This window comes from Macaca thibetana, chromosome 2, assembly GCF_024542745.1.
Source record: "Macaca thibetana thibetana isolate TM-01 chromosome 2, ASM2454274v1, whole genome shotgun sequence".
In the NCBI taxonomy this organism is placed as follows: domain Eukaryota; kingdom Metazoa; phylum Chordata; class Mammalia; order Primates; family Cercopithecidae; genus Macaca; species Macaca thibetana.
Genome location: NC_065579.1, coordinates 90271938 through 90295054, shown reverse-complemented (window position 1 = coordinate 90295054; position 23117 = coordinate 90271938). Strand labels below are relative to the sequence as shown.

Genomic DNA, 23117 nt, shown 5'->3' with positions numbered 1-23117 from the left:
AATGCACAAGCATAATTGCCTATTGAACATCATTATTTCAACCAACTTTATAGGAAAGGATAAGCTAAATAGAAGATAGAATAGGATTTCAAGCTAGAAAAAGTCCTCTATAATTTCTGGTGTAGGGGACCTTCAGGTGAAGGTAATTCATTTATTTAACAATGGTATACATGTATGTATCGTTCACAGATACTAAAATTCACATGTTTATAAATACTCATACAGAATGAAAAGATATAATACATGTTGTTCATCTTATAAGCCCACATACATTACACGTGTTTGTATATAGTACACATAGATATGTTCCATGCAGTAACTGCTTGGGTGTCTGCCTTCGAGTCAATGTTCCGTAAGGCTCCATCTCTAACCAACATAGGTAAACTTTGAAAAGATTGAGTTGTGCCAGAAAAAAATAGAAAGAAGCAGACCAAGATGGTAAAAATAAGGATTTTCCTTCAAATTTTTAAAAAGTATAAATAATACATTAACACATTCCCTTTTTTAAAAAGAATCAAAATATTACAGATAACAAAATCTCAACTTCTAAACTTTATGTATTTCTTGGAAGTAACCATAATTACATTTCTTGTATATCCTTTCACATCTCTCTTTTTTACAGTTACATAAGAATATTTGTACTACTACAAATATTGCATGTAACTTTGAGAGGTTTTTAAATTGACATTTACTAGTTCTAACAGTCACAAAAACCTCCACAGGGGAGATTCCATTATCACTTGCATGAGGAAAGTAGGGCTCAGATAGACAAAGACTTCAAAAAATTTACCAAAGTCACGTAGCTAGTAAGTACCAGAACTAAAGTGAGCCTTCCTATCCATGAATAAAATATATATCCATTTATTCAGATTTCCCTATTGTCCTGCTATAAATGTCTATAGGTTTCTCCATTTTTCTCCATGAAGGTCTTGCACATTAATTGTTAGATTCACTCCAGTGCACATTCTACATGTTTTTTGTTTGTTTGTTTTGTTTTGTTTTGTTTTGTTTTCCAGACAGGGTCTCACTCTGTTGCCTGGGCTAGAGTGCAGTGGCTCCTTCTTGGCTCACTGCAACCTCTGTCTCCTGGGCTCAAGGGATCCTCCCACCTCAGTCTCCCAAGTAGGTGGGACTACAGGTACACACCATCATGCCAAGCTTAGTTTTTAAATTTTTTGGTAGAGATGGGATTTTGCGCTGTTTCCCAGGCTGATCTCGAACTCCTGGGCTCAGGCAATCTGCTCATCTCGTGCTGAGCAGATTACAGGCTGAGATTACAGGCAGGAGCCACTGCACCCAGCCCATTCTACTTTTTATTAAAATTTTGAAAAAGATTTTTTCTATTATGCTATATTTCCTAATTGGCTATTGCTAGTGTAAAGGAAAGCCACTAATTTTTTAATATTGATTTTGTATCAGTCACTTTGCTGAGATCCCTTAATAATTTATATTTATGTGATCTCTTGGTTTTTCTAGATTTGCTATCATATCATTTAAAAATCATGACAGATTTGTCTTTTCTATTTCAATTTATATACCTCTAATTTTGTCTTATTTAACTGCATTGGCTGGGATCTCTCATAGACTGAGACTATTGAATAGCAGAGGTTCTAACATGCATCCTTATCATGTCCTTGATTTTAATGGTAATGCTTCTAGTATTTCACCATTTAAATATGAAGTTTGCTGTGGGGTTTTGGAGGATAGCCATTATGAAGTTAAAGGATGTTTCATTTACCTTCTGATGTGCTTAGAGGTTTTGTTTTTTTGTTTTTTGTTATATTTGAGTATTGAATTTTGTTAATTTTTTCTACATATATTTTGTTAATTTTTGTTAATTTTGTTAATTTTGTTAATTTGTTAATTTGATAATTTTGTTAATTTTGTTAATTTTATCTACATATATTGAGATGTTCTCTTGTATTCTCTATATGAAGTTCTCTTATATTCTCTTATATTCTGTTAATATAGTATATTGGTAGGTTTTATAACATTGACCCAGTCTTGCCTTACTGAAACAAACCCTATTTATTGTTATTTTAATACTATACTGAATTTTACTATTTCATGTGGGGTTTTACTCTATTTAGGCGAGGCTGGTCTATAATTTGTCTTTGTATTTTCCTTGCTAAGTTTTTGTTACAGGGTTATGCTAGCCTCATAAAATAAATTGTAACTTAACATCTTTTTCTATGCTCTGGAACAGCTTATGTAAGAGAAGAACTATCTGTTTCTTGATGACTCTTAGAACGGCCTGTAATACTGTCTGGGCCAGGAGGGTGGGGCATGTAGACCTTTTAATATTGGTTCAGTTTTATCTATTATTGAACTAGTCAGGCTTTTCTAATTCTTGAGTCACTTTTGATCACTTATATTTTTGCAGAATTTTCCCGTTTCATCTAGGTTCTTGAATGTGGCGCTATAAAGTTGAATATAGTAGTCTCTCATAATTTAATAAAATCTCTTATATTTATAGTTATGTCTTCTTCTTCATTCCAAATATTGTTACTTGTTCTTCTTCTTCCTCTCCCTCCTCCTCCTTCCCCCCCTCCTCTCTCTCTGTCTCATACTCTGCCAAAGGATTGCCTATTTTATTAGATTTTTCAACAATATTAACAACCAAAAGGACTTTTGTTTTTAACCAAAGCTGTCCAGTTTTTTCTTTGTTTTCTTTTGGGTGATAGTTCATTAATTTCTGCCCCTTTCTTTATTACTACCCTCTTTGGCTTCACTTAGATTTCTTTTGGGTCCCTTTTTTAGCTTCTTGAGTTGGAGGCTTCATTCATTTTTGTTTTCATCTACCTTGTTTTCTAAGACATTTATTTAAGGATACAAAGTGTCCTTTAAGCATTGCTCTAACCAAATTGCAATCTACTACATTGATATTTAAAATGTTCATATTTTCATTTTTATAAACATGGAATTACTTAAGAATGCATGGATCTTTTTCTTAGTTTTCATATTGTTGCAGATGAAATTTCCTGGGATGCAGATTCTAAGATGGAGATTGCCATGCAGAAGTGTTATGAACTTTATTAGGGAGTATGCTTGGGATCACCATTTGTGGAAGAGAAGGGACAGAAATGGAACTTGGTGAAGGGAGAAGCTGGATTGGGATGGTCCTGCAGAGTTCTCCCCACTGGGGTGAGATGACCAGGCTTTTAGACCATACCACTGTGTATCATCCAGTCACTGGATGTGGGCTGCCCAAGAAAGGGGCATGATCTTGGACAAGGCAGCTTTTTAGAGTTAAGGCAATTCCTGAAAATAATTGACAGGTGAGAGTTGTCTGCCAGCGCCACTCCCAAGCATCTGGAAGATCTGATTGGCACAGTTCAGCACCTGCTACAAATATGTATAGTATAATATTTTAGATGTACGTACTAAAAGGTATTTAACAATCCTATATTGTGTGGCATTTAAATTGTTTAGACTTTTTGCTATTATAAACTGTGCTGCAACAAATGTTCTGGGAGTTGAATTCTTGTGGAAATAATAGTAGTTGCGAAATTAATACTGTTATTACTGTCCATAGTCGCTTTCTTAAGATAAACTTGCAGAAGTAAAATTTCATGGAAATGTATGTTTTAAGGCTATTGGCATATAGTATCACCTCAGCTAATTTACTTCCACACCAGCAGCATTGGAGAATTTCTGTTTCCTTCCTTTCTTACCAACAAGGATATTAACTATTTTTAAATTGTTAACAATTTGGTAGGTGGCAAAAGTATCTTACTGTTGTTTCTATCCAATGGAGTATGGTTTAAATGAATATGAAAACAAAAGGCATTTCCCAGCCTAAAATGATGGCACCAGATACCATGTGGCAAGAGTAAAGGGTTTACATCTAACATTTCTGGAAGGAAAATGAAATTACTGTCTAAAAAGAGCTTAAATATTACTTACTTCACTCACCACAATTATCAAATTAGGAACTTGAAGCACAGACAGTAGAACTGACTGCTTAGGCCAAGACGGGTGGATCACAAGGTCGGGAGTTCGAGACCAACCTGGCCAATATGGTGAAACCCCGTCTCTACTAAAAATATAAAAAAATTAGCCAGACACGGTAGCAGGCGCCTGTTGTCCCAGTCACTTGGGAGGCTGAGGCAGGAGAATCGCTTGAACCTGGGAGGCGGAGGTTGCAGTGAGCCGAGATCGCACCACTACACTCCAGCCTGGGCAAGCTACTAAATACTAGGACTTGGATTAGACCCAAGGGTCATACGACACTTTTTATTTGCTTTAGAAAATTAATTTTCTCTTCCTTTCTGGTTTCCAAACCCCATCAAGCTGTGGTGTTTCTGTAACTGGGGTTTATGAGCACCTTGTGAAATGATTTCAATGTTGTACTTTATTCAAATGGCAATGTTTAAAATTATTACAGGCATATTTGCATTTTCTTGATGACTTTCTTATGCCAAGTACTGCCACACGCCAATGCCCATTAACTTTGTGTCATATAACATAATGGCGGGGAACAGCCTCCAGAGTCAGAGCGCCTGGATTGGAATCCTGGATTCATTCATTAATAGCTCTATGACCTAGGACAAGTTACTTTACCTCCATGTTTCAGTTTCCTCAGCTTTAAAATGAGCATAATATTTGTATCTGCCTAATAGAGTTGTTATGAAGAGTCAACCAGCTAATTCATGCAAGTTGTTTAGGACCATCTGTCACATTGTAAAGGTTACCTAATATTAATGAAGTATTTATTTCAAACTGGGTTCTAGACACCTCTGGGGTAGAGGAGGCCATCCAGGGACATTGTCTGGGCCAGGCATGAGGTGTACGCACCTCTAGATGCTGTTGTCCACAGTGCTGAATCATTATTGCATGATTGCCCATTAGGACACTGTTGGTTGGTGGAGGAAGAGGCACCTGGCTACCCAGAGCCTTCCATAAACTCAACCCGAGGCTTCTGGAATGAACCGGTAAATCCACCCTCCATCAGTTTACAATCTAGAGATGGTACTAATAATCTCCGTATGTCTGAGAAGCGGTACGGATGCAGAGTGGAGTGGGGGGATATGGGCTTTGCATTCAGGCAGACATGGCTTTGAATGATGGCTCAGTTTTCTGCAAGGAACCTAGTCCCAGGTGTAATATTACCTTGAGAGATTATTTTGAGGATTGCATTAATATAGAACAGGTAGTAGACTCTCAGTAAACGGCTGCTGCTGTTTATGTTGCTATGGGAAACAAAAAGGGGAAGAGGAAAAGGAAAGGAGAATTAGCGAATGGGAGATCAGGCGCTGGCAGAAGAGAGAGGGGAGGGAGAACACGAGCGCTTCATGAAGTGGCGAATGATGACTGGATGGCTGACCTCAAGTTCCTCCTAGTCCACGGGAACTTACCAAGCTGAGCATGGTTTTACACACCGTTCCAAACTTGAATGTTTTCTCTTTAGTGTGGTTTTTTTGTGGTTATTGTTAAAACACACACACATACACACCACACCACTATCACCACAATACCTGGGCATTTTTACAGAGCTGTCTGTCTCTAGACCTGCCCAAGCCCCATACTCATGCCCAGGGCTCTGCAGTGTCTCTTCACTGACAGATCCATTTCTGGTGTGGGAATGAGTTGCTGGCCTTAATAGAGCTGTCATTTTCTTACCTTCTTGGAGTTTTGGTTTGTTTCTTGTCCATTTGCTTTATGGTAGAAAATCATATCTGTTCTGTGCCTTCTCTAGATGAGTATTTTGCACAGAATGTTATAGAAGGAGTATGAAAAACAGAACCAGATTGGAAAGAAAGGAAAATACTGCAGGGAATATAAGTCACAACATGACAATTTTAGGAGTGTGGCATGATGACAGTTTTCTGGCAGTCATGGGCCTCCAGCTTCCCTGTAATGTTTTCCTGCCTCAGGAAAGTGGAACTGACTTGACAGACCCAAAATCTGTCTGCTTAAGGTCCCCATTAAGAAGAAGAAATAGCTCCAGATTCTCCAAGTTTCTCTTCTTAGTCCTGTTCCTTACATTCACGTAAAGCAGTGGTTACAAAACACAGGCATGTTGCTGGGCCACCCTGAATTTCTCTAGCGCTTGTGTGGGTTCCAATAATTTGCCTTCCTAACACATTCCCCAGGTGGTGCTGATGCTGCTGGGATGAGGACCACGCTTTCAAAACCACTGACAGAAAGTCTTACTAGTGATGCTCTCATAAACAGTCCATTTTTTGCTGCTTGTAACAGGATACCTGAAGCTGGGTAACTTACAGAGAAAAGGAACTTATTTCTTACAGTTATTGAGGGTGAGAAGTCCAAAGTTGAGGGACTGCATCTGGTGAGGCCCTTCTTACTGGTGGTGGCTCTCCATAGAGTCCCAAGGTGGTGCAGGGCATCATATGGTGAGGGGGCTGAAGGTGCTAGTTCAGATCTCACTTCCTCTTCTTATAAAGCCACCAGTTCCCCTCCCACGATAACCCATTAATCCATGAATGGATTAATCCATTCACAAAGGCAGCATCCTCAGGAGCCAATTACCTCTTAAAGGCCCCACCTCTCGATACTGCCACTTTGGGGATTAAATTTCAACATGAATTTTGGAGAGGACAAACATTCAAACCATAGCAAACGTTACACAAATAATCCTCATAATAACCTTGTGAAGCATGTGTTAATATTTTCATCATTCCAATTCAGAGATGAAGAAGAACCTGCTAATGTCACACAGTTGTATGGGATAGAGCCAAGATCTGAATTCTGGTCTCTAATTCTAAAGCCAGACTTGTGCTTGGTGCTCTGGGCAGAAGTCTCCCTGACACAAGGCATGAGTCTAGGGCAGCTGTTTCCCCAGGTAGTAATTTCATAAAGGAGACCTCCACTCACAATCCCTTCCCACATCAGCCCCTCAGCACTGGAGTTCAGAATCAGACTTTTCCATTGCTATTCACAACCCTGCTTCCTTCACATTTCCTCACATGTTAAAGGCCCCAAGTGGCAAAGCTGAGTGAACTCTCCCAGGTTTCACAGAGGTGGCCCCAGGGCAAGAGTAAGGGTTTTTTCCGAAGTCCCATGTTTTGCCTACAAATTTCCTGCATATTTTGCATTCTATTCCATTCTGTGCTCGTGTTTAATATAATATAGCTTTTTCCCTCTCAAATAATATTGGCTTTTCAGGAGCAGGCCATGGTTTTTCTTCTGGCTTCCATTCCCCTTCCATGTTGAGGACCAGGGTGTGGCAGCTCCACAGTTGGTTTATTAATGGCATCTGTACCTGCACAGACCCAATGCTTAGGTTCTCAGTACTCATTCAGCCAGAGATGTTACCATGGGCTTTAGAACAACACAGACTTAGATTCCTATATAGTCCTGTCATTTACTGGTAGGACAACTTGGGAGAATTACCCTGGGCCTGTTTCTACAGCTATAAAATGGGCATAAAACATACCTTCCTCACAGGGTTTGGTGCATATTACAAATGAAGTTTGCAAGGCACAAGACGTGTTGCAATCTATAAATGGAGGTTGCTGCTATTGCTTGTTATTACAATGATTTGTTGAGCAGGTGAACAAATGAATGAATGACCAGTCCTCAGACTGTGATGCCCCTGAGCTACACTCTTCTTAGACCAACACTGTCTGCCTGTGCCAAAGACAGACCCCCCAGAGGAGCAGTTCTCAACTTCTCCTCAGAGCCCTAAAGCTTTTCCTGGGCACCAGCCACTCCCAGGTCCCCCACCTGGGCACTTGGTTCAGCCTGACATTTTCATGACTATCCTGTGGCAGAGATTCTCAGATTCACTCTGAGGCCACTAATGGTGTACAAAGTACCTCTCAAATGAAATTCCTCTCTGAATTATTATGGATAGAATGCAATTCCAAGACTTTTATGTTTATGTTTGTTTAAGGACTATATGCTGGTAATCTGCTAAATGAGTTATTAGGTATTACTCATATTTGCCACTCATAAACTTAAATTAGATCATTGCTAAGTTCCCCAAGGGCTTTAATTCAGTTATCTGTGAAATCAGGCTGCTTCTAAATGCTCAGCAGCTACAGCCCCCACACTCAGGCAGATGGTTAGAATCCCGTGACCTGGGCAAGGCCCCGTTGTTATCATTGCATGTCAGTCTTGCTTCGAGTAGGTTGTGGTTTTCAGCTACTGCTATTCTTGCTTATTAATTAGAAATTATAGTTCACTTGACTTCATCATTATCATAGTAGTTTGTGGAGGATATTTGGTTAACCCTACAGCAGGCAGTGATACATATTTGCATCGAAGGTATTTTTAGCCTATAATTTTCCAATTACTAGATTTTAAGACATGAGTAAGTTGCAGTTCAAGCATGAATCATGCAGATTCTGTTGCTAAATAGACACATGCATAACCTGCCCCTAAAAGTGCTTGTGTAGTTGTCTTGGTTATCTATGATTACATAACTACCTCAAAATGTTGTTGCTCCACATTTATGTTATTAGTCTATGTGTTTCTGTGCATTGGGAATCCAGACCAGGCTGAGTGGGGGCGGGTTATCTCTGCTCCACATGTGATGTCTGCTAAGGCTGTTAAATCCCAAATGACTTCTTGTCCCACAACACAGCTAGGATGAGACTTAGATGACTGGGTGCTGGCTGGAGTGGCTTGGCTGGGGTCTTACATCTTGGGCTTCAGTTCTTGTCATCAGCTGAGTTGCTCAGTTCTCCTCTCTGTAATGTTAGATCTCCCTTCATCCATGTGGCCTCTCCACGTGGTCTCTACGTGATCTCTCCAGCAAAATGGCTGAACTTCTTACATGGCAGTTCAGTGCCCTTAGGAACACAGAAGTGGGAGCTGCCAGGTCTTCTCAAGGCTTATGCCTGATACTGACACAGCACCACTTGTAATGCATTCTCTTGGTTAAGGCTAGTTACAGGTGCAGCCCACACTCAGTGGAAGAAACTAGAAAGGGCATAAATATCAGGAAGTATGGTTTGGGGGACCACCAATGTAACCGATGACCACAATAGTGACAGTTCATTGATAAATTCAAGCAACTTATGTAACTTACAAAATACTATCAGATTAAGCATAGTAAAGTCACTTGATTATAAGTCTATATCTGTTATAACTTTATAACCCTGATAGCCTATACTCGTGTAGGTCATTATTTTAATATTAAAATGTAAGTATTGATGTATATTTTATGGTAAATTAAGTGACTCATAAACGATATTATCAACAACTGTACTGCAACTTGTGTCTTTTGTTCCTCTTGAATTCTTTTTATCACCCAGTTCTTCCTCTATAGGGACATGTAAATAGATGTGGTAGGATCTTTGACTCCGTGAAAATGATCTTGGTCAAAAAAAGGTTAATCATTTTTCTAGTGTCAAAAAAATGAACTCTTAGAAATCTTGTAATCGCTAGGGCTACAAAGTGGACAGGACATTCTTTCTGCCCTAAAGGAGTTCAGAATCCTGTAGGGAAGAGAGGTGGTAAGTACATGCACTCAGCAAACGTCATAATGGAGAAAAGCCCAAAGTGCTATTGGAGAGCAGAGGGGATATGCCCAGCCACATCTGGGCAATTAAAGAGGGCATCTTTAGGTACAACTTAAACTAAACTCCAAAGGCTGCATAAGAATTACAGGGTTGAAGAAGGAACAGTAGGAGTAAAAGCCAGAGATGGGGCACTTGTCAAGTTGTGACTTTCCACAAGTCTGAGAAGAGAGGGGTTTTTGTCTTTGTAGCTTTTAGTCTTTCTTCCCTTATGAAAATGTACTCATTATGGCTTTGTAATAAACCTTCAAATGCACATAAATAGGCTTCTCCAATCTGATGTCATATTCATGAATTAATGTTTTTAGGAGAGCAAAGAGGAGATGAGGAGGTGTTTGTTCCTGGATAATTGGGTATGGCTGATTCATTCAAATGAATAGAGAGACCCAGGGTGCAATTCAATACTCATTGAATTTGCCTTCTTCCTCCTGACTTGTGATTTCCATGCTGACATCTGTACAGAACAAATAGAATTTGATCCAGTATATAAAATTGCAGAGCTAGAAAATGCATTAGAAACCATTATTCCCACCCCCTCATTTTATAGACAAGGAAACTGAGGCCAAAGGAGCTGAAGCAATTGCTCAGAGTGACATAGCTGTAGAGACATAAAATACTCTTCTCCTAGCCAAGTCAGACAATATCCAATCTGAGTTTTATTTAGAAAATCCTATTCAACTTTTTCTGTCAGAAAAGATGCTTGGGGGTGGTAATAAGAAGATTGTTCATACTACAAAGAGCCTCTGAGAGGGGAGTGACGGAGCGGGCTGCTGAGGGATGTGCCGAGCTTCGTGAGCTACAGAAAGCCCTCCTGAGTATCAGCTGTCACCTTCATCAAAGGGCAGAAGCCAGAGGCGGGCTGTCCCGTGGAATACCACCTGGAAAGTCAGGCAGTGTTTTAGGCCCCTAACTTTTCTTGAAGGAAGTAAAGAATGGTGTAAGGCCAGGCGCAGTGGCTCACACCTGTAATCCCAGCACTGTGGGAGGCCGAGGCAGGCAGATCACCTGAGGTCAGGAGTTCGAGACCAGCCTGGCCAACATGGTGAAACCTTGTCTCTACAAAAAATACAAAAATTAGCTGGGCATGGTGGCAGGCTCCTGTAATCCCAGCTACTCGGGAGGCTGAGACAGGAGAATCGCTTGAACCCAGGAGGTGGAGGTTGCAGTGAGCTGATATCGTGCCACGACACTCCAGTCTGGGTGGCAGAACAAGACTCCATCTCAAGAAAAAAAAAAAGAAGAAGAATGGTGTAGCTCTTTCCACTGTGAAGTCAAGCACTGAGCTACAATGGAACAATCATGATAATGATAATATGAATATTTGTTGAGTGATAGCAATGTATACCACATTACCTCATCACCCCTCCTCAGCAGGAGCATCAGCTCCTTCAGGAAGCTTTTCCTGATTCCTTGTGCCTGCTTCAGACACATTAGAGGACTCCATAAATCTCTGGGCATATCTGCACCACTTCTCTTGCCAGCTTGTGTGTTAATTATTAATAGCTGTTTGGGTGTCTGTCTCCCACAAGGAATCGTCAACTACCACAATAGAGGAATATATAGAATTCTGTGGAACACAGCTGGGAGAATAGGCAAATTTGCTCAAAGAATTTCAAAAAGCTGTAGAAAAGAAGTGACCTTTTAACCCGGATCCAAAGAGATGAGTAGAGATTTGTCATAGGAAGGGAGGAGTAAAGGGCATTTCAAGTAGAACAAATGCATGGTGTATTTGTCAGTCCATAAGGCTTATGGGGTCCTCCCACATCCAGGCACTTTGCTAGTGCTAACAGTAGACAGAAGATAGATTTGGCTGGAAGGTGGAGTGTGGGGGAGGAGGTAATGGGGGTGAGAATGGGGAGGTGAGTTATTACCACAGGTAAAGAACCCTGTGGAACTAGCTAAGGAGACAGTCCTTTTTTGCCTGGAGGCCAAGGGAGGCCTCTGAAGGATATTAAGGAGGTAAGTGTCAGAATCCAATTTAATTCTAAATGAGAAAGATCTCTACGAACAGGTATGGTGTGATTCATAGGGTGTATTGATTAGTGAAAAAACAATGTGCAGATAATGATCTATAACGTGCTACCTTTTGTATCAGAAAGAAAGGGAAGCCAGGCACAAACGTTCACATATAATCTCAGCACTTTAGGAGGCCGAGGCAGGTGGATCACTTGAGCCCAGGAATTCAAGACCAGCCTGGGCAACACAGTGAGACACTGTCTCTACAAAGAGTTAAAAAAAAAAATTAGCAGATCATAGTGGCATACATCACAGCTACTCTACTGGGAGGGCCGGGAGGGGGCTGCTGAAGTGGGAGAATTGCTTGACCCAGGAGTTCAAGGCTGCTGTGAGCTGTGATTCCACTACTGCTCTCCACCATGAGACAGAGAGAAACCATGTCTCAAAAAAAAAAAAAAGAAGAAGAAGAAGGAGGAGGAGGAGGAGGAAAAGGGGAAATAAGATATTCATTATCTTCTCACATGTGCAAAAATAAACACAGAAAGTATAAACTAGATACTATAAGGTTGAGTGGGAATAAAATAGAAAAGAGGAGCTGGGAACAGAGTAAGAGGAATGAGGGATACTTCTTTCAGTACGTCTTTTTGTTTTTCTTTTTGTTTTTGTATTAAGAAAGGATGCCATTCTGCTGCTCAGGCTGGAGTGTAGTGGTGCAATTATAGTTCACCACAACCTTGATCCCTCAGGCTCAGGTGATCCTCCTACCTCAGCCTCCTGGGTATCTGGTACCACAGATGCGCACCACCATGCCTGGCGAATTTTTTGTTTGTTTGTTTGTTTTGTACAGATGGGGTTTTGCCATATTGCTCAAGCTGGTCTAGAACTCCTGGGCTCAAGCAATCTGCCTGGCTCAGCCTCCCAAAGTGCTGAGATTACAGGGGTGAGCCACCAACGCCTGGCTGAATATATCTTTCTATACAGTTTTGACTTTGGAACCGTACTGAAAAAGAATCAGTGGATATGAAGAAAACACCCTAAAACGAAATACCAACAGAAACTGATGGGAGTGAGAAAGAACTAACCTACATAACTTTTGAGAGTAGTATTTTGAGGGTATGCTGTTGCCTGAAAACAATAGTACTGTAAACAAATCTTGAAGTCTATTTTGTTTTTCACAGAGGTGTAGACTAGCAATTCTGGAACTACTTTCTGTGTAGTAAGCAAATAAGTATGTTGTAGATGATGGAAACAAAGCTTGTTAGAGAAGAAAGTTAAAAAATATGGAAGGAAGGGAAGGGTACAATTGACTTTGTAATGTTGGACTGAAGGTGGAGGTGTAAGTATGAACTCAAGGTATTTAACAGAGAGAGAGAGATGAGGGGTTCATGTGTGTGTATATCTGTGTACATATTTTTTTTTTTTTAGACAGTGTCTCACTCTGTCACCCACGCTGGAGTGCAGTGGCACGATCTCGGCTCACTGCAACATCCAACCCCCACCTCCCAGGTTTGAGCGATTCTCCTGCCTCAGCCTCCTGAGTAGCTGGGACTACAGGCATGCACCACCACACCCAGCTAATTTTTGTATTTTTAATAGAAACAGAGTTTCACCATGTAGGCCAGGCTGGTCTCAAACTCCTGGGCTCAAGTGATCCTTCTGCCTCAGCCTCCAAAAGTGCTGGGATCATAGGCGTGAGCCACCATGCCCAGTACACACATCTATTTTCTAGCTCTGTGCTTGATAGGGCCTAGAAGCAATGACACCTCAGCAGCAATGAGCATACCTGGAATCCAAGCCTTGGCTTCAAATGTCATTCTTCACTAAAGGAACTCCTTAGAGAAATGACTGATTTTAGCACTTGAGTTGAGGAAGTTCAAGATGAGGCTGAAACATTTTGTAGAGCTAGAAAATAAGGATGTGCTCAAAAAATGATTGAGATATATCTAAAGAACAAATCACCACCTTGACTGAGTTTCCACTGATCAAATCTGGAACAATTTGAGGTAGCAACAGATTTGTAATCCACAGAATAAAATAAGAATCCATGAAAATAAATATATATTATATATAAATGCAGTTTTTATACACACATATATATTCTTTATATATTTATAATTTATCTTTATAGTATACATATAAATTGATATAAATAACAAGAAGGGAAAGCTCTTACTTACAATAGACTCCTAACTAACAAATACAGAGGGAATGATGGAATTAGAAAATCAATATCATTGTAATAATTAATCCAGGCAAGAATCATTAGTGGATGCTAAAACTAGTGGATAAGAGTTTGATGAGTAATTACAAAATTACAACAACCTGGAGCAGTATCAGATCAAGTTCCAAAACCTGTGGCACAACACTAGAAACTTTCTACTCGACTACTGTCAGCTGATTTTTTAAAATTTCAACTATTATTCAGCGGGTACAGGGGCAGGTTTTTTACCTGAGTACATTGCATGATGTTGATGTTTGGGGTATGAATGATCGGATCACCCAGGTACTGAGCATAGTATCCAATTTTTCCATTTTTCAACCTTTGCTCCTTTCCCCCTCGCCCCTCTAGTAATCCCCAGTGTCTGTTATTTCCATATTTATGTCCATATGTACCCAATGTTTAGTTCCCACTTATAAGTAAGAACATGTGGTGTTTGGTTTTCACGTATTTTCTATTTGGTATTTGGTATTTTCTATTCCTGTGTTAATTCGTGTAGGATAATGGCCTCAAGCTGCATCCATGTTGCTGCAAAGGACACGACTGCATTCTTTTTTTATGGCTGTGTAGTATTGTATAGTATATGTGTACTACATTTTCTTTATCCAATCCATCACTGATGAGCACCCAGGGTGATTCTGTCTTTGCTACTGTGAATAGTGCTGTGATGAACACATGAGTGCATGTGTCTTTTTTGTGGAACTACTTATTTTTGTTTGGATGTATACCCACTAATGGGATTGCTGCATTGCATGGGAGGTCTGTTTTAAGTTATCTGAGAAATCAACCTGCTTTCCACAGTGACTGAACTAATTTACATTCCCAGCAGCAATGTGTAGGCATTCCCTTTCTCCAAAGCCTCACCAGCATCTGTTATTGCTTGTCTTTTTTTTTTTTTTTTTTTTTTTTTTTTTTTTTTTTTTTTTTGAGACGGAGTCTCGCTCTGTCGCCCAGGCTGGAGTGCAGTGGCACAATCTCGGCTCACTGCAAGCTCCGCCTCCCGGGTTCACGCCATTCTCCTGCCTCAGCCTCCCGAGTAGCTGGGACTACAGGCGCCCGCCCCTGCGCCCGGCTAATTTTTTCTATTTTTAGTAGAGACGGGGTTTCACCATGGTCTCGATCTCCTGACCTTGTGATCCACCCGCCTCGGCCTCCCAAAGTGCTGGGATTACAGGCGTGAGCCACCGCGCCCGGCCTGCTTGTCTTTTTAATAATAGTCATGGTTTTGATTTGCATTTCTCTGATGATTAGCAACGTTGAGCATTTGTTCATGTTTGTTGGCCACTTGTATTGTCTTCTTTTGATAAGAGTCTGTTTGTGCCCTTTGCCCACTTTTTAATGGGGTTATTTTGTTTGTTTTTTTTTTATTCAGCTGATCGTTTAAGCCACCTTGCTACATGTTGTATTTGTAACTGGATGATAATAACAATGATTTATTGAGTGTTTGCTATGTGCGGGCATTGCGTCAGGTGGGGATCTTGTTTTTATGGTTTTTGCATTTATTAACCCACTTCATCCTAACAGCAACCCAGTAAGCCTTTTAATTAATATCTTCATGTTTTAGATGAAGAAACCAAAGTTCAAGAGATGAAAAATATGTCTAGGGTGAAATAGCTCGAAGAGGGCAGAGCCCAGATTCAAATTCTGTGCCTTCTGGTTTTAGTTCAGTGTTGTTCTGTTATGCAGTGTGCCTCTGCGTCCTCTTAGATCTCCCTCTGTGCTTCTGAAGGTGTGCAGAATGCCCAGGCAATGGAGGCATTCTTTTTTTTTTTTTTTTTTTTGACAGACTTTCACTCTGTTGCCAGACTGGAGTGCAGTGGTGCAATCTTGGCTCACTGCAACCTCCGACTCCCTGGTTCAAGCGATTCTCCTCCCTCAGCCTTCCGAGTAGCTGGGATTACAGGCATGCGCCACCATGCCCGGCTAATTTTTGTATATTTAGTAGGGATGGGGTTTCACTATGTTGGCCAGGTTGACAGAAGCCAGGTCAAACATACCACATTAAGTGTGAATGGTTTAATCATTTCCTTTTTTCTTTTTCTTTTTTTTCTTTTATTTATTTATTTATTTTGAGATGGAGTCTCGCTCTGTCGCCCAGGCTGGAGTGCAGTAGCGCGATCTCGGTTCACTGCAAGCTCTGCCTCCCGGGTTCACGCCATTCTTCAGCCTCAGCCTCCCCCGCAGCTGGGACTACAGGTGCCTGCCACCACGCCTGGATTTTTTTTTTTTTTTTTTTTTTTGTATTTTTAGTAGAGACGGGGTTTCACCATGTTAGCCAGGATGGTCTCAATCTCCTGACCTTGTGATCTGCCCATCTCGGCCTCCCAAAGTGCTGGGATTACAGGCATGAGCCACCATGCCCGACCACACCCAGCTAATTTTTGTATTTTTATTAGAGACAGGGTTTCACCATGTTGACCAGGATGGTCTCGATCTACTGACCTCATGATCCGCCCACCTCAGCCTCCCAAAGTGCTGGGATTACAGGCATGAGCCACCGCCGTGCCCAGTAGGAGGCATTCTTAAACAGAAACACTGGTGGCTCCTTCTTTCTTCTCGCCATGTTTACTAAACACCTAGCCTCATTTTTTTTCTCATCTGCAAAACAGAGAGAGCAGTATTGAATTTACATGTTATTAAGAGGACTAAATTAGATAATGTATATAAAGCATATAGCACAGTGTAAAGTACATGTCCATTCATTGATAGCAGCAGCAGCAGCGGTGACAGTGGTGGCAATGCTAGATTCCCTGGCATGATGGCAAAGATTTCTAAAGGATACTCCTCACGTTCATACTAAATTGATCATCAGGAGCCAGATCATAAAGAGCTTTGTGTTTCATGAAAAGAAGATTACATCTTATTCTACAAGCAGTAGAAACTACTGAAGAATTTTATTACTGAGAGAGATGTGATCTGGTTGTCAATTTAGAGAGCAGAGCAAGGGGAGAACAAAGTGCAAGGCAGGAAGAGCAGCAGGTGGCTGCTGTCAAAGGCCAGGCAAGGGATAAGGAAGGTCTGAGTTAATGCCAGAGATGGTGTGATGGACAAAAAGGAGCACACAGTGGACAGTCAAACTCTGGGGCTAGTGCCTGGGTTTAGCAGGAGAGAAAAGGGGAGGAGCTTAGCTGAGCCTCCTGCCTCTGACCTGGGCACTGGTTTCTCTTGGGCATAACCCGAGCGGCTGGGGACACTGGAAGGTGCAGATCAGGGATGGTTTGGGACACAGAAGGGAGTCACAGTAGATGGTTGGATATTCAGATCTGGATTAAGGCATCTGAATATCTGAATATTCAGATTCAGACCAAGGAGAGAGCTCAGGGCTGCCGCAGCATGCAGGGGGTCATTAAAACTTAGAGGTGGATGAGATCCATCAGGGAAGGGATGTAGAGTGAGAAGAGGGCTGAGGACCGGACTTTGGAAGCACCAATTTTTTCTTTAACTTTTATTTTAGGTTCAGGGGTATGTGTGCAGGTTTGTTATATAGGTAAATCGCATGTCACGGGGGTTTGGTGAACAGATTATTTTGTCACTCAGGTAATAAGCATAGTATCCAGTAGGTAGTTTTTCAGTTCTCTCCCTCCTCCCATCCTCCACCTTCAAGTAGGCCCCAGGACCTATTGTTCCTTTCTTTGTATCCCTGTGTTCTCAATGTTCAGCTCCCACTTATAAGTGAGGATGTGCTGTATCTGGATTTCTGTTCCTGCATTTGTTCACTTAGGATAATGTCCTCCAGCTCCATCCATGCTGCTGCAAGGAACAGGATCTCATTCTTTTTTATGGCTGTGTAGTATTCCATGGTGTGTATGTACCACATTTCCTTTATCCAGTCTTCCATTGATAGACCTTTAGGCTGATTCTATGTCTTTGCTGTGGAAACATTTCAATATTTAAAGATGGCAAAAGAAGAGGCTGAAGGAGACTGAGAAGAAACACCTAGAAAGATAAGAGAGTTTCAAGGTGGAAGTTTTGTGCCATAGCAAAGACTGCAGAGAGAGAAACGAGGTGAGGAAGGACTGAAAGGTGCCTGTTGGATTTGGCAACTAGGTCACTGATGACCTAGACAGCAGCAAGCGCCAAGGAGCAGAGTCGAGCTGGCTGGATTAAGGAGAGAGTTGGACTTTCAAGGAGAGAAACTAGAACTTAATGTCCCCAGGAATGTGGGTATCTCATTTCCTTGCCATGCATTCTGGTTAATGGAAGGTCTTCTTTATAAAGCTAGAATCTCTCTCTCTCTCCGGCATCTTCCCTCAGCTCTAGTTCACTCTCCAGGTCCAAAACAACCAGTCTACACGCTTCCCCAGAGAATGGTCCATATATGCCTCCCAACTTGGTCATCTCATCCAGTACTGCTCATATGCTCCAGGCACCCCAGACTTGCCTTGCAGTTGGCCACAGGATGGATCCTGTTTTATTAAAACTGGGCTTGTTCTTTGGCAGCATTGGAGCCTGTGTTTCAATTGGTCTTTATTTCTCACCTTTTTAGGTTGGTGGCTTCCCAACCATGTTTGTAACCTCAACTGAGAATAAGAAAGACACTTCACAATATGATCAGTATAACCATGGGTGTATAGCTGAAGGAAAAGCCTATGACATAATACGTCCCCTTACTATGGTAGATGCACTGTAGTATTTTCAACTCCATCTCATTCTATCCTATTCCGTGTCATGTGTTTGCATGTTTGTTGTGATTCATTACATCAATTTCACAACCACAAAACTGATTTAATGACCCACAGTACAAGAGGCTCAAAGGAAATGATACTCAGTGTTTTTTTTTGAATCCATCCCCATTTCCCTGCCTCATTGAGGCCAGCAGCCCATCCCTCTAACTCTCTTTTTTATGACTCTAAGAGGACAGAGAATTGCTTCAGTCACTAGATGTTAGCCAGTCTTGGGGGTATTCCAAAATGGCTCACCAGAGCTATCATGGTGGAATTTGGAAATCAGTGGAGGAGAGAATGGCTGCATAGGCTCCTGTTCCTGTAATTACTCATGAGTCACCCAAGAGCCTAAGGCATTTTTATGCCCTGAGGATACCCTTAGGCAGCCCTAATACCACCTCTCATGTGACACATTGAACATTTCCCAGAGCTGAGTAGTATGGCCCACCTATTCATACAGGCCACAGCTTGCCCCTCAACACTCACCCCCAGCCAGGCAACTGTCGTTATCCCCTCTTCAGACCTCTCTGAGGGGAGAACCATCCTTGAGAACCATTGAACCATTGTTCCCTGTAGATCTTTCAGCGAAGAAAATTCGGGCCTTTTTTTTTTAACACTCTCATTTACAATGTCTTTTTTTGCTTCTACCTAGGAAGAGCCAGGATTTCTGAATTTACCTTGAATACAGAAAGGAGGATGTTGCCTAAGGAATAGCAGAGATCTTGTCTCATCTTCTGAGAGGTGCCTGCTGCTGCTGTGTACACTTGAGTGCTCCCAGAAGTCTCCTGAAAGACTTACATCGCAAATCTGCAATGAGCCAAGCCCTTGGCTGGGCCTCCACTTCAGCCTAGCGAACAAAACTCCATCCCTGCCCTTTAGCCACTCACGCCAAGTTTAAAAATGGGTGAAGAACGGTGGGTCTCCCTCACTCCGGAAGAATTTGACCAGCTGCAGAAATATTCAGAATGTGAGTAAATGCATGGACAGACCTGGGCCAGGATTTCTTCTTGGCTGGAGACATCATTTCTGGAAAGCCCAGTATATTATCATTGCAAAGCCACAAAGAACGATGTCGGGCCTAATGGCTTATATTTCCTTATAAACACAGAATTAGTGTATTTAACATAAAAACACAATTATCTTTAGGCTCAGTAAATACTACATGCTCACCATAGAAATTTGGAATATACATAGAAAAAAATAGAGTAGGTTAAAAATCCCTGACAACACTACAAACATCTTAGAGCACTTCCCTGCTGTGCATTTTGCCTTACACCGTTGAGCTCACACTGTATACACCCTTCGTTAAGCCTGCATTTCTCACCTAATGTATCGTATGTATTTTCTCACATCATTAAGGCCTCTTTAGAGCATAGTTTTGAAGGGCTGCATGCTGCATGGCTACGTTACTCAATTGTTTACTGTAATATATTCCTGCATTTGGAACCAAGGCCTTCTTGCAGTAAGTTGCTGAATGCTGATGTGTGTTTCTTTCTTGACTTTGTTCTGGGAAGGGAAGGCCTTCCCAGGAAGGAAGAAAAACAAGAAGCACAAAGGGGATGCCTACCCTTGAGGAATCAGAATCTTTTTAGGGAATCAGAAATGTGCTCGTGACACAGAGAACAGCTTTAAGGCTGCAGGCAAACAGCTCTGGTAGAGCTGGCTAAACTAAGCATAGAAACGAGAAGGGAATCAAAAACCAAGGGAAACTGGTATGGGGGTTGTATTATACTTTGCTACTTGGTTCAATCCACATTCAAGGAGTTAGCGGCGCTGGCTCCTTCTGAGAGTTGTGGAGAAGGGATCCATCCCAGGGCTGTGTTTTTGGCTTGTGGATGGCCATATTCTCCCTGCATGCCCTCACATGACATTCTCCCTGTGTGCATATCTCTGTGTCCAAAGATCCCCCTATCCTAGGCACACAACCTTATTGGCCTGGACCCCCCTATTCAGTCAGTCATGACTTCATCTTAACTAATTATATCTGCAACCACCCAAATAAGGTTACATCCTGAGTTATTGAGGGATAGAACTTTAACACATAAATATGAGGTTTGGGGCACAGTTGAACCGATAACAGAGGGTTTAGCTGGATAAACTCCATGGAGGAAAGAGGTTTAAAATGTGAGCAGTAGATGGAAGGGGAATGATGGAAGCAAAAGGAATGTTTAGGAATGTTGATTTTGAGATGGCGATAACACACCCACTATGCATTCCTGTAGTGTGCAGGGATGGTTAAGGAGAGCTTCTGGGCTGGATGGTGAGAAGGCGCAGAGAATGAGGAGGACATAAGGAGGCATGGGGATAGCAGAAGGCCTTAGGCCTTGCGTGTCAAAGTGTGGGCAAAATTTAGAGCCAGGAATCTGGAGACTGTATGCAGGGTTGCTTGGATCAGGCAGTTTCCAGGCCAGGGAATTGGGCAGGATCCTTTGGAGGAAACCTAGTCTGAGCCAAAGAGCTAGGCTAAGATGGTGAGGGTGGCCATGAACAAATGCTAATTCGTGGGAAACTGTGGTGGAAATACCATCAACACATATAGAACAAAAGAAAGTCATCAAAGATACCTTGCAGACTGAATCTGTAGAAAATGACATCAGGATGCAGGGCTGATGGGGAATGTTTGGGAATGTTGATTTTGAGATGGTGATAACACATCCACTATGCCTTTCTATGTGCCAGGCTCCAGGGATCCAGCAATAAATGAGACACAGTTCCTGCCCTCAAAGAGATCACTGCCTCACAGAGGAAGACAAACAGGACTCAAGCAAGGGTGTTGCAGTATAGCCGGTGGTCAGAAGTGGGCAGCGTGGGAGGAGAAGGCCCAGAAGTGGGCAGCATGGAAGGAGAAGGCCCAGCTCAGCCTAGTGGGAGGCTTCCTGATGCATGCATTGTTTCCAGACTCCAGGAACTGTATGGGGAGGGAGGGAGAAGGGTGTTCTGGGCAGAGGACGTGGCTTGGGCAAGGGCAGGGCAGGGAGGAGGACATCATAGGAGCTTCCAAGAACTGCAAGCAGCTCCCAGGCTGGGATCCCAGAGCTTGTGTTGGTGGTGGTATCAGTAGTGTTGGGGGAAGAACTAGAAAGGAAAGTAGGACCCCATCCTGGGGAATCCTGCTTTCTAAGCAATATGTCCTGCAGGCCCCAGGAGGGTATGTAATGGGATTTGAGTGGAAATGAGGCATCAGTCCATAGCTCTGACTTGGGAATTACATGTGGAGATGGCAAGGAGAGAAAGAAAATGAATGAAGGCACTCATACAGCAGGAATGTCAGGAAAGAAAAGAAGAGGTTAGAGAACGAGGCTTACAGTATGTCTCTATCAGGGGTCAGCAGAAGACACAGAGAGAAGAACCAGAAAGACAAGTAGGTGGAAAAGGGTGCAGCATGGAGGGCGTGAAGGTGAGAAGGGGCTCCAGATGCAGCAAAGCCACTGAGCAGGCAGAGGGATGAAAAGGAACCAGAGCATTCAGTAGGAGAGGGTTCTTTTGGGGTTGGGCCTTTTCTTTAAACATTTACCTGTGTCCTTGTCTGACACTTGCTCGTGTTGTCCATGTCGGGAGACTGGATGAGGCACTCTGCTACTGTTGTTCAAACAGGAGAGGAAAAAAAGATACAATTCTTACAAAATGATTAATCCTCAGAGAAAACCCTGAAAAAGTCATTCCCACCAATTTTAGACACATTCTGGTGTTCAGTCGGATTGCATTGCCATAGCAACCACTCTTCCATAACCACATAAACAGGAGCTCTACAATAACAAAATAATGAAGTGTACAGCCTGAGAATTGAGAACTTTCTCCAGTGGGGTTACCAGGTAGGAGAGGCTCTTGGTATTTTCCACTTGTATAGTTGTATAGTTGGCGCCTTCTCTGGTGACCTTCTATAGGGTGGGAGTGGGGCATCTTAAAACTGCTCTTGGAAGCATGTACATTTACTTTGTATGTATACATACATACGTATACACACAGACACATAGACACACACACATATAGCTGACTGTAAGTTTGCTGTCAGTCTACGATGTAAAGTACTTACCAAAAGAACTAATGTGATATTAAGAAATTTATATTATAAAACAATGAAATTTAAAGCCAACCATGATTCTATTTTCCAGTGATAACCAGCACTGGCATGTTTATGTATAAATGTAAGTATAAACATAAATATTAAAATATACATGCACATATACATATATACACATATACAACATACATATGTAAAACAAACTTGAGAATATGCATGCTGTACTATTTTGTATGCTGTTTTCTTCTCCTTAACAATATGTTTCAGTTACCTATTGCAACATCAAAACAACTTCAAAACTTGTGTGCTGAAACAACCACCATTTTGGTTTCCCATGATTCTGTGGGTCAGGAACCTGGGCAGACATGGTGGGCATGACTCATCTCTGCTCCACTGTGTTTGGACCTTCAGGCGGGAGATCTCAAACAAGTGAGGACTTAGACCATCCAATATGGCTCGTTCACTCACATGGTGGGACCTCAGTGTTCCTTCATGGAACCTCTTTCTCCAGCACTTTCTTGTCTCTCAGGGCCTCTCCTTATGGCCTTTCTTTTCAGCAGGATAATCTGGAAATCTAACATGGCAACTCAGGGCTCCAAGAGCACAAAAGAAGCTGCTGTCAGATCTTTTTAGCACCTGGGATCAGAGATCCTAGAATGAAACTCCCTTCACATTCCATTGGTCAGTGCAGTCACAGGCCTGGCTCACATTCAGTGAAGTAGAGGAATAGACTCCACATCTCAGGGAGGAGGGACTCACATAGGGACAGA

The 23117-nt window shown here is 41.9% G+C and overlaps 1 protein-coding gene across 6 annotated transcripts in view; it reads left to right on the top strand.

Annotated features, from left to right (window-relative positions):
* DGKG (diacylglycerol kinase gamma) overlaps positions 1-23117 on the top strand; it is a 198870-nt gene that overhangs the window by 22890 nt on the left and 152863 nt on the right. For all 6 annotated transcript variants that reach the window (XR_007723454.1, XR_007723453.1, XM_050780243.1 and 3 more), the window contains exon 2: positions 18979-19293. Coding sequence is in view for 3 of the 6 variants with exons in the window: in XM_050780241.1 (XP_050636198.1) it covers positions 19227-19293 (67 nt within the window). In the remaining 3 variants the exon portion in view is untranslated. The remainder of the gene's footprint in view (positions 1-18978; positions 19294-23117) is intronic.